General features: G+C 45.0%; 2 protein-coding genes across 2 annotated transcripts; one reads left to right on the top strand and one right to left on the bottom strand.

Moving 5' to 3' along the window:
* The first annotated feature begins 270 nt into the window (after positions 1 to 270).
* Positions 271 to 2,601, top strand: LOC127779326 (uncharacterized). The gene is made up of 3 exons (XM_052306058.1): positions 271 to 408; positions 556 to 973; positions 2,591 to 2,601. The coding sequence occupies exons 1-3, from the start codon at positions 271 to 273 to the stop codon at positions 2,599 to 2,601; spliced, it is 567 nt and encodes a 188-aa protein (XP_052162018.1).
* Positions 2,602 to 2,614: 13 nt separating this feature from the next.
* Positions 2,615 to 8,014, bottom strand: LOC127780623 (uncharacterized). The gene is made up of 8 exons (XM_052307550.1): positions 7,551 to 8,014; positions 6,591 to 6,754; positions 6,019 to 6,224; positions 4,304 to 4,558; positions 4,128 to 4,214; positions 3,515 to 3,687; positions 3,255 to 3,371; positions 2,615 to 3,114 (listed from the first exon to the last, which is right to left on the bottom strand). Exons 1-7 carry the CDS (start codon positions 7,997 to 7,999, stop codon positions 3,263 to 3,265), a joined length of 1,443 nt encoding a protein of 480 aa, XP_052163510.1. The 5' UTR covers positions 8,000 to 8,014; the 3' UTR covers positions 2,615 to 3,114; positions 3,255 to 3,262.
* Between the last annotated feature and the right edge of the window lie 3,087 nt (positions 8,015 to 11,101).

Genomic DNA, 11,101 nt, shown 5'->3' with positions numbered 1-11,101 from the left:
GAAGTGCAGTCGGATTCGGAGTCTTTTTCAAAAAAACAAATATCGCAAATATTTTCGCAGTTTCTCGAGAGATAGGAGTTGGAATCGGACTCGGAGTCCGCGCCCGCCTGCCTATAAATTCAAAGCTGACGCTGTTGTTGCTGCGTTCATTTCTCGCGTTCATCTCAGCTCCCTCCGTAACCTCCCCCGATCCGGTTCGATTCGATTCATCCCTGAGCTGTAAACAAGAAGGCAGCGAGGCGGCTCGCGGCAATCGATCGGAGCGCGACAATGGAGTCGTTGTCGTCGGCGTCGGCGTCCCTCCCGGAGTACGTGCAGTTCGACGGCCATCTTCTCCCCGTGGCATGGCTGGAGGGCGAGGTGCTCGCCGAGTTCTTGGCGTTTCTTGATGAAGCGGAGCCGTACGAGGTGGAGTTCGAGGAGGAGGAGGAGGAGGAGGAGCCGTACGAGGTGGAGTTCGAGGTGGAGGAGGAGGAGCCGTACGAGGTGGAGTTCGAGGTGGATGAGGAGGAGGAGGAGGAGGATCCGCAGGAGGTGGAGTTCGAGGTGGAGGAGGAGGAGGAGGAGGAGCCGCAGGAGGTCGAGTTCGCCGCCGATGACGGCAGCGACGACGGCGTCGTCGTCGTCGTCGGCGACCTCGTTGATGATGGCGGCGTCATGGAGGGTGAGGTGGACTACGTCGTCGAGCACTTCGAGGACGACGATAACGGCGGCGGCAGCTTCGACGACCTTGTGTCAGACGCCGACGTGGCGGACGACGGCGGCGGCGGCGGCTTCGACGACCTTGTGGCCGAAGCCGATGACGAGGCCGCCACCACCCCGGCGGCGGCGGCGGCGGACGACGCGAGGGCGCCGCGCACCACCGCCAGGATGAGCGTGAGGCGGCCCGTGAGTCTCTTGGGCGTCGACTACGACACCATCAACGATATCGTCCGCAAACACCTGGCGGAGAAGAATCGGCGGCGGCGCGCCCGCACGATGCTGCTGCTCCGGCGGCAGCGGCGCCGGGGGACAGCGGCGGTGGCGCACCGGCGATGCCCGCGTAGGCACGCGCGGAGACGCATCGTGTAAATATTTACATGTCTCGGTGTATTATTGTGCGAATATCGCATTGATAAGTGAGGCGCGATGTGTAGAAGAAGATCGCATGGATAACTGATAAGTATGTATTGATAAGTTCAGATACAAGTTTGCATTTAATTTTTATTTAAGATGCAAACTTCGGATATGTGTTTTTTTTCAATAGGTCGAATGGATAATAACAGAAGTGCGGGAGATGACTCCTGGTCGGGCGTCCGATCGGGACGGGTTAAAATCGGACGCTGATGTCAGCATGATGTCAGCGCTTGATTTACGTGTAAAATTACTTTAAATTGATTTATCTCTCAAATTACTTATCCAAATCATTATTCGATTGCACCATTAAATTCGTTGCAATTAAATCTTTAAAACAAGACCACACATGGATATATTTCTACGAAAATTTTTTTTTAGCTTATTATTGAATTATTTTTGAATGTTGCACGATGTTCAACCAGATATATTGGAATTGTTTCACTAAGTAGATCGAAAATATTTCACTCGTTTAAATCGGGTGTTGTTTCACCTTATATAAAAATAATGTTTCAGCAAATAGCGAAAGAATATTTCAGTCCATTGCAACATTAGAACTATACATAGTGAAACATTATGAGTACACTAGGTGAAACATTTTTTAGTGGAACAAAAAATAAACCAAATTTTCTTAATAGAGGGTTTTCAAAATATGTGGGTTTTTTTTTTTGCAATGGAATGTTTCGATCACTGCAACATTAGATCTATACATAGTAAAACATTATGAGTAAACTAGGTGAAACATTTTTGGGTGGAAAAAAAAATAGACCAAATTCCCTTAATATGGGGTTTCCAAAAATATGTGGGTTTTTTGTTGCAATAGAGTATTTCAGTTTACTGTAACATTAGATCTACATAGTGAAATATTGCAAGTACACTAGGTGAAACATCTTTTGTAAAATTAAAGGAGGGGTAAGTGAATAGGTCTAGATGGGGAGAGGGGGAGCGCGCATGGGGGGAGGGGGAGCTACCGATTTTTCCCACCTCCCCCCGGTCGCCCGATTTTAAGCAATATCGCAGAAGTGCGTGTTTCAGTTTTCAGAAGTTTCGTCTAATCGGGTTTCAGTGATGAATGAATTTTGTAGATCCTACTTAAGTTTCAAATTACTACTAGGCGTTCCCGATTTGTGCTATTTTTGGGAAATACATGTAGTTTAACGATATGTAAATTATATATTATCAAAGTATTTCTTATGATGAATCTAAAAGATGTTAAACTAGCCAAAGATTACGACAAGTACTTTTAATAAAAGATGTTAAACTAGCCAAAGATTACGGAAAGTAGTTGATAACTGGATGAACATGTTGCTATATCGCAGTGAACAATTAAAGATACACTCACTTTTCAACAAGATAAAGAGAAGTGAAACAACCGAAAAGAACTGAGACGAAAGCTTTCAGGTGATACTGTCAATCAATATGATAAGCTTCGGGTGTTGGGAATGGTAAAACTAACATTAGTTGGTTGCGTTAACAGGTTGGCGCTAATTGAACATCTGTGTAACACTCAAAATCCATTTAACACAGTAATAACACAGTCCAAAACGATCGCAAACAGCAACAGTATTTGATAAAAAAAAAGAGTAAATGAAAGCTGTACCAGAAAGAAAGTTAAGAGCAGCCAGTTCTTATTGTGTCCTGCGTCACTAAGCAAGGCACCTCAAAATTCATCAAATATAAATGGGCAGAACTGCGTCACAAACTTGAGTTCTGGCTTGTTGAGTGAATCCTACTACATTCCTACTCAGTACACATCAACGTCGTCGTCAGGCACATGGGTGAAATTTTTATGCTGCTGCCAAAATTGCTCGCACTTCAAATTACTGGGGTAGAAATAAAAAAATCATAGAACCGTCATTAGGTAGCACCTTGCTCCTACGAGTTTTATAAGATGTGTACTGCAAGTATACAACAATGGATGGCTTCAGTTTAAAACCTGCACAGCCTGCTTGAACTCAATTGGTTTTTTTTCTTTGGCAGAAGCAATCCGGGTATGAGAAACTGCACGAAAAGGTGCAAACAAGAAGAAGGAATTACTTGCAAGGGATTTCAAATGAAGGGCAAATCTCATCCAAAAGCTGATGCACCAAGTTATGTGATTGCAGATCATTCCTGAGTAAGTAATGTCGAGAGTTCCCTACCTCAGAACTCAGATAAAGGCAGCAAGCCATCTCATCTCTGAGCCATTTCCATTTGACAAATAATAAATCTTTTTCCACTTCTCTTCTGAAAAATTTTCGCGCTTGATGATCTTTTGCCTGGCCAACAAAAAATTTGCAATGTTCATGGTTTGTAAAAGGAACAAACTTGGAAGGTTGCGTAAATACATGTCAATGCAAATCATGACAGAAATCCAACGCCATCAGTACATAAATTTATGAAGATTTTATACTAAGTATACCTCATGTAATAGTGGCAGACAGTCTCAGCTTCATTTACAGTGTACCGTGGAAACATCACACGAGCATCTGATGGAACATCTGGGAGGTCCTGTCGTAATTTTCCAACTGCAGTTGAATGTGAAAATGCTCCTACCATCATATCATTGTGTAGCATTGGCCTATAAGCATTGACCTGTTGAAGTAGTGAGCGAAACATTCAATATAACAAAATAATTATATTCATACCAGTGTAAAAGTATGAATCAAACCAAGAAGAGAAAAACATATCGCAGGACTACATGTCACATAATTAGTGTAGGATTCCAACTATAAACAGCTGGTTAAATAATGGAGTAAAAAAAACTGTTGTGATGTATGACGAGCACGATGACAAGTTGGGAATATTAATTCTGTTTCCCATATTAGAACCACGAGCACATCATATGTGAATTCCTAGTAAATTATAACTATGTATCCCAGATCCAGATAACCTACACATCAACTAAGTTTCTAGACCATCCCAACCAAGAAAGCAAAAAGAATATGCTTTTTTCACTACTTTCAAAGGATAATATTAAATAAAGTACAATAAAATATTTGAACATAGTGTGAGTGGCTCAGGGTGAAACGAACCATTGTAAGCTCTTTTGCATGAATTGGCCGACATGATCTAACAGTCACCGGTTCCTGGAACTCACTGAATGTAAACCAACTATTATACTGCAAGGAAAGAAATATTGGATTCGATGAGCATCGAATATAGAAGTCGTAGTAGGTATGGGATGGTATGGCTTCAACATTAACTGTACCTGATCAATTGCAAATAATACGGGAACATCTTTCACAAGTGACAATTCCTTCCTTAAACGAACTACAACACCAACTGAAGCATGCGAATGTGTTATCCCAGTTTGAATGAGATCATACAGTGTCGAACCTTCAGGCATTTCCACTGTGTCAGCCCCCTTCATCATTCCAACACCAGCACCTTCCCCCAAGGGAATAGGCTCAAATATTTGACATGGTAACTGCTGCAAGCGGTTTTCATTGTACTTCAAGAAATCCTGAAACATCAATAGAATCAGATGCTGAGAAATTGTTGTTTTAGCTAGCAAGTTTATATAGTAGTAACAGGCTCCTAGCTACACATCGTATGTGACTGTTGACAAACAACAAATTTGTTGTCACATAAATAGTCTGCTCTCTAGCATTAGGCATATGTACTATTGTGCTTAATACAAAATCTATGGATCCACGGGTAACAAGGAAAGCATGCACAGAACCTAATGGAACATGCATAAATTTACATTCATAAAGACCTTCATGCATTAGTTTTCGCTAAAAATGAGTGTGTACTTCTTTACTGTTGCCTTTTGCATTATGTAGCTCTGCTTAGTATTACGGTGGCTGTATGCCTACTACTACCTTCTCCACCATTTTACCTTTGCTTAGATTTGTTCAGCACACAGATCACCATGGCTTCATGATGCAACCTAACCTGTCAGCCAGTGGCAGCGTAACAGAATGTTTGCACATGAAGACAGCTGCACCCCTGCACAAAAGCAGAGAATGCCCAGCAGCAATGCCATCAACTGATACCACTGGAAAAGAATTCATGGTGGGGGCTTTTATTCAATTCAATAGAACACCTAAACTTTTGGTTCAGTTGGACTGCACTGGAGATGGACTTTTCATTGATTTGACTTATACGTTCTTTTGGCAGTTTTGGCCAAGTTTACATGGGTTTGCCCCCAATTTCCCCATTCCACGTGAATTGAAGATCAGCATCGTACAAAGTAACTAATGACTATTAAGTGGCGGGCAAAGTGTTATCTTCTATGTCTAACCAACCAAGTGGAAAAAAGAAGCAAGATTTTCATGACCCAGTAGCATACAGAATTATGCCAAAGTGCTGGAGGATCCAAAACATCAAAAAATAAGAGTGGCATAGGGAAAAAAAATTCTAGTTTCTTTATCAATGTTATTGGTAATTGGTAATTGAGATAACCAATCTGCTGAACAATATTAATTGATGATAACAGCAACCACATAATAATTTCACAACACGTAGTAAATAAACATTGAATTGCAAATATATTGTGCAAATAATCTTATGTTAACATTGAACCGCAAACAAATTGTGCAAAACAATCTTATGTTACCCTTAGATTTTGCATCTTGTTGACCCACTTTATGAAATCATAGGGAAATTAAAATGCAGAGGAAGGACACCACCACTCTACCAGAAACAAATTATGGAATAAAAAACAAGATTGGATGTGAAACAAAAGACTTGACCATAGAAAACAGTTGGTGTACGAAAATTAATCGTGAACCATGCAATCAAAACAATACTTATAGTCAAGGAAACTAAACTAGCAAAAACTTGACAAGTTTAGGGAAAAATATACGAATTAACTAATTAAAAATTTTGCAGAAAATAGTCGTAATGTGTTGTATTCACATCCATGATCCATAAATAGCAAGGGGGGAATGGATGAGGACATCACATAGAGGTTAGCACCTGTAAGATCTTTGCAGCCTGTATTGGAGTATCAAAGAGATCATTGTAGGTGTTTCTATAGAAGAATCCTCCATGTGACCAATCCTTCCCTTGTGGAACATAAAATACTAGCCATCCTTCAGTACGTGCCCAGTGGACAAGCATTGCAAGTGCAATGCTTTTACCGCAGCTCCGGGGACCATCTAATACAATTTGTCTTTTGGCATCTGAAGACATTTAAAGCAGGAAACATGGTTGAGAGTTGTTCATAAACCAATATTCTGAATGTAATGGTACCACAATATATGTGTAAACCAGATAGTATTTTATATCAGATATGTATACTACTTAGACAAGGAAAATGCACTCAACTTAAGAGAAATTCAAAACATGCCGATAAAATAGTTTTTATTCTGGACTAAACAGGTACTAACCATGCAAATCTCAGAAACACCCAAAGAGGTATGCAAGGTAGATCATACAAGCGTTGTGCATACTATGTGTAAAATGACATAAAAATGATCTATGAAGATCAAATTCGTCAGGTACAATCTTAACAACTGAAACAAAATCATGCAAAAGTATCAAAACACCTTTTCGTTTGGCAGCAATAGCTGGATCAACAATTCTTCGGAAGTTATCCCGTAGGTCTAGGAAGCTCTCTCTCACCATCACAGCACACCGTCTTGTCTCCTGAAACTCCTTCATCATGCCGGCTGGCAATCCCTCTGGTAACATAGCTTTCCATTCATCCAAGCTGAAAAAAGGCCACATGCCAGAAAATAAAAGAATTAATACCCAAAGGAATCTTAAGTCTGAAACAGAAACTTTTTTTAGCTTATTCATTACAGCCTATGGTACCGACTTGCTTATCTCTACGAATCAATTGTGATATAATAATATAAGAGATACAACAAAATATTGCAGAATGCAGAGCACCTTCGAGAAGAACAAGTGTACTTAAGTAACAAGGGTAAAATAAACATTATTTAGATACTGGCTCCATCCCATAAAAAAACTAATTTAGGACCATATGTGACATATGAATGTCCAGATTCATAGTACTAAGATGTGTCACATCCGGTACTAGGCTAGTTTTTTATGGGACGGAGGGAGTAGTTATGTCCAGGAAATGAATCACGTCAAAGTTCAAAGTTTGTGAAATGATGGCCAATGTCCACACATTAAAATCAAGGGAGTAGTAAGTAAAGCTGTAAAGGCAAAACTCATACTCCACCATTAGATTAGACATGAAACAAACAAAAAAAAAATTCTAACTGCATAAATACATTTGCATACAGCACTGCACCTATTTACACCGATACAATTACCCAATCCCATTACCTGTAAATATCGTGGCAACCAATTGTTTGCTACCGCTAGTAACAACTATTATTTTCTTTCACTTGATGCCTTATGAGTTATTCACAAAAACGCCACATAAGATCCAGATTTCATATAAAAACCAGTAAATCGAAACTAGAACACGCGCATCACCGCATTCGAATCCAATCGTGACAGTAGCAGCAAGGGAGAAGAGAAGCGGCGGGTACGTGAAATCGACGTAGGCGTTGGCATCGCGGCGGGAGAAGGACGCGAAGGTGTCGGTGAAGGCGAAGAGCGGGCGGCCGCCGGGCCCGACGTCGAGCGCGGGGTCGTAGGTCGGGGGCATCGGGTCAGTGGGCAGCTCGAACTCCACATCAAGGTCGTCGCCGCCTCCCGCTCCGCCGCCGCCGCCCTCGAACTCCCCCGCCGCGCCCTCCTCGGACGCCACGCCGCGGGGGTCCTTGGCGCGGACCTTGCCGCGGTTCGACGTGGCCCCCGCCGGCTTCCCCCCGCCCTTGGCCTTCGCGTACGACCTGGACGCGACGAGGAGGGACGCCAGCGCCGCGGGCGGATCGGCTCGGCCCGTCGTGGCGCGGGCGCCCACACCGACGCCGCCGCCGGCCGCCGTGGCGGTGGCGGCGACGGCGGCGCGGCGGAGGAGGGAGCGGAGGAGCATTTCGGCGGCGGGGGGGTTTAGGCGAGGCGAGGCGAGGCGGAGGAGGAAGAAGGGTTTGGGTATTGGAGGTTGGACCTGGTGTGGTGGAGTGGACTTTTGCTTGGAGATTCGTGATGGGCCAGAGATTCGGCCCATGTTTAAACCGGTTTCCCTTGCCTTGTCTGTCTCTGTCGATTTTTTTTTAGGAATAAGTTCACTTTGGGTCCCTCTATTTCTCGTCCAGTCCGATTTTCGTCCCTTGACCGCAAAACCGGGTACGACCCGTCCCCCAACTTATGAAAACCGGGCAAACGAGGCCTCTCGGCGGTTTTGGCTGACGTGGCGCCTACGTGGCTTGTTTGACTAGATCTCCGTCCAACGTGGCATTGACGTGGCGCTTACGTGGCAATTCATCCCGAAAAATAAATAAACCTCGTGGGCCCCACATGTCATTCTCTCCCCTTTTCCTCCACCGCCCTTCGCCGCCCGCGCCCGCCGACGGTTACCGACGACGCGACTCCATCCGCCGCCGCAGCCCAGCGACCGGCGGCGTCGCCTGCCTTCCTGACCCGCCGCGGCCACGAGTTAGTGCATGCGCACCCGCCGTCCCCCACTCCCACCGGTAAGGAGGTTCCCCTGTTGCCATGCTGTATCGAAGAGAACCAGCAATGCTTCCTCCCTGCTCCCCGTGCCGGCCATGGCGACGGTCTACTCTTCTTCCCTCTCGCTGCCTCCTCTCTCCTGGTCCTTATTCTTCACGATCTCCGTGTCCTTCATGGCATTCGTGATCTCTCTGCAGCTGGCGTCTCCACCCGCTGTACATCCTCCACGCGGACCACGCCGCATTCTTGGCCACCTGATACGTCGGCGCGTTTCGCCGGAGTCGCTGCCTCTTCTTTGCCGTCAACAGGAGCCTTGTCGCCATGCACGGTAATGGTGTTGCCACCGCCACCGCCGCCGTCGCCCGCTGTGACGACCTCCAAGTTCTCGAGTTCCTTCCGAGCCCATAGGAGTAGCTCATACGCATATACGCCGGGTACAGACGGCCGCATGCATATGCGTCTTCGTACGAGCATATATATGCATGCATGGAGACGACCAGCTATAGCCTCTAGCTAGCTTCTTGTTGGTTTGCCGCCAACAACATGCAGACGTATATATTAGCCAAGCATGTGTATATGCCCGAGCACACTCACATGTATATATGCCATTACGTGCATGACTCATGCATGAGTCATATTTAATTCATTAGCTTGCTTAGCACATTAGCGTTGTTAGCTAGCTAATTTACCTGCTTCCTGCAACCAGCCACTAACACACAATATGCGAGCGCGGCGGAGGAGCGGCGGCGGGCGAGCGCAGCAGTGGGCAAAGCAGCGGAGGGCGAGCGCGGCGACGGAGGGGCGGTGGGCGAGCGCGGCCGTGGGCAGAGCAGCGGAGGACGAGCTAGGCCGAAGCAGAAGACAGTGGATGGGATGGGGAGCTCCCCCGTGCTCGGCCGCCACCACTGTCGTGCCCTAGCGGGTGCCCCACGGCGCCGGCAACGAAGGCTTCGAGGCCGTCGATCGCGCCGTGAGCTTGGCGGGCAGGGACTCGACGAGGAGGACGAGGTCGTTGGCCCTGCCGAGGACGCGCTTGGTGGCCGGGAAAAGCACCGCGGCGTTGTCCTGGACGACGAGGAGCTGCCTGTCCGTGAAGGCCAGCGTGGGGCCCACCAGATATCCCTAAAGACAGTGTGAAACTGACATGTGGGGCCCACGTGGGCCCCACCTTTTTTATAATTCCTGTGTGAAACTGACATGTGGGTCCCACAAGGTTTATTTATTTTTGGGGATGAATTGCCACGTAAGCGCCACGTCAATGCCACGTGGGACGGAGATCTAGTCAAACAAGCCACGTAGGCGCCACGTCAGCCAAAACCGCCGAGGGACCTCGTTTGTCCGGTTTTCGTAAGTTGGGGGACGGGTCATAGCTGGTTTTGTGGTCAGGGAACGAAAATCAGACTGGGCGACAAATAGAGGGACCCAAAGTGAACTTATTCCTTTTTTAAATCTTTGAACCTTTTTACCATTATTTTTAAGTTTAAAAATAAACCCTTCTAAAACTTATTTCCAAAAATCTGAACATTTTGGCCATGCCAGCCCATATGGCTTGATAAAATAACACTGACACGCCACGTGCAGCGAGGCGTGATAGTTTTTCCTATCACGCCAGTGAGAGTGGCATGGTTAAATAACGTTGTCACGCTAGCAAGACCAGCATAACCAAATAACGCTATCACGCCAGAGAGACCGGCGTGACAATATTGTTTTGCCACGCTAGCCTTGAGGTCATTCATCGACTTTTTTACTTATACTTCTGCTCAGCATCACAATGATCTGGATGAAAGCTGCACTTAGTAAAATGTGAAACTAAGAATTCCTTAAATATGCTAGTTACACATTATCTTGATCTGTGCAAGTGCTAATATTTTGAACATGCACAATAATTGGGAGGTATGTTAGCACTTATAGTTATTTTCTGTGTCACGATAAAATACCAACTATGTACTATTTGATGAACCGGAGTTGTTACGGTAAGAGAAGCATAGTACCCTCTCCATCCAAAAGGAATTGTAAAGGAAAAGTACAGGAATATGCAATCCTTTGGAGTGGACACTATACTATACCGTCATTCGTTTCAAAGGAATGCACCAAAGGAAAAAAAAAATCCTATCCCTCCACTTTTCCCTTTAAATCGCAGGAATGAGAAAACATAGGAATTGAAAAAACGTAGGATTTTGATAGGAATATAAGTGTAAAACAGAGGATTGCAAACACAAAGGAAAACACAGGAAATAGTCGTTTGATTGGACTGCATGAAAAACGCAGGAATTAGAGGATAGATAAAGACTCAAAGGAAAGTTTCCAAGAGGTTTTACCTCATGTTAGAATTCCTCCAAAACTTGCATGGCATTAGGCAATCCATAGGAATTTCATAGGATTCCATAAGATCCATTCCTTTGATTCAAAGGGCTATATAGGAAAAATTCCTATAGGAATGAAATCCTCTAAAATTCCTATGAATTTCCTTTGAATCAAAGGGGGCCTTAGAGGGAAAACAAAGGAAAAAAATCCACTCCAA

This window comes from Oryza glaberrima, chromosome 7 (assembly GCF_000147395.1).
Source record: "Oryza glaberrima chromosome 7, OglaRS2, whole genome shotgun sequence".
NCBI classification, from domain to species: Eukaryota; Viridiplantae; Streptophyta; class Magnoliopsida; order Poales; family Poaceae; genus Oryza; species Oryza glaberrima.
The sequence above is the reverse complement of the archived record's forward strand: the minus strand, read 5'-3'. Positions and strand labels throughout refer to the sequence as shown.

Excerpts from the sequence above, each read along its gene's own strand:
- LOC127779326 (XM_052306058.1), top strand. The coding sequence starts at position 271 with ATGGAGTCGTTGTCGTCGGCGTCGGCGTCCCTCCCGGAGTACGTGCAG. Across the intron at positions 409-555 it reads ATGAAGCGGAGCCGTACGAG|GAGGAGGAGGAGGAGCCGCA; the intron begins GTGGAGTTCGAG and ends GAGGTGGAGGAG.
- LOC127780623 (XM_052307550.1), bottom strand. The coding sequence starts at position 7,999 with ATGCTCCTCCGCTCCCTCCTCCGCCGCGCCGCCGTCGCCGCCACCGCC. Across the intron at positions 6,755-7,550 it reads AACGCCTACGTCGATTTCAC|CTTGGATGAATGGAAAGCTA; the intron begins GTACCCGCCGCT and ends GCCTTTTTTCAG. Across the intron at positions 6,225-6,590 it reads TATTGCTGCCAAACGAAAAG|ATGCCAAAAGACAAATTGTA; the intron begins GTGTTTTGATAC and ends AAATGTCTTCAG.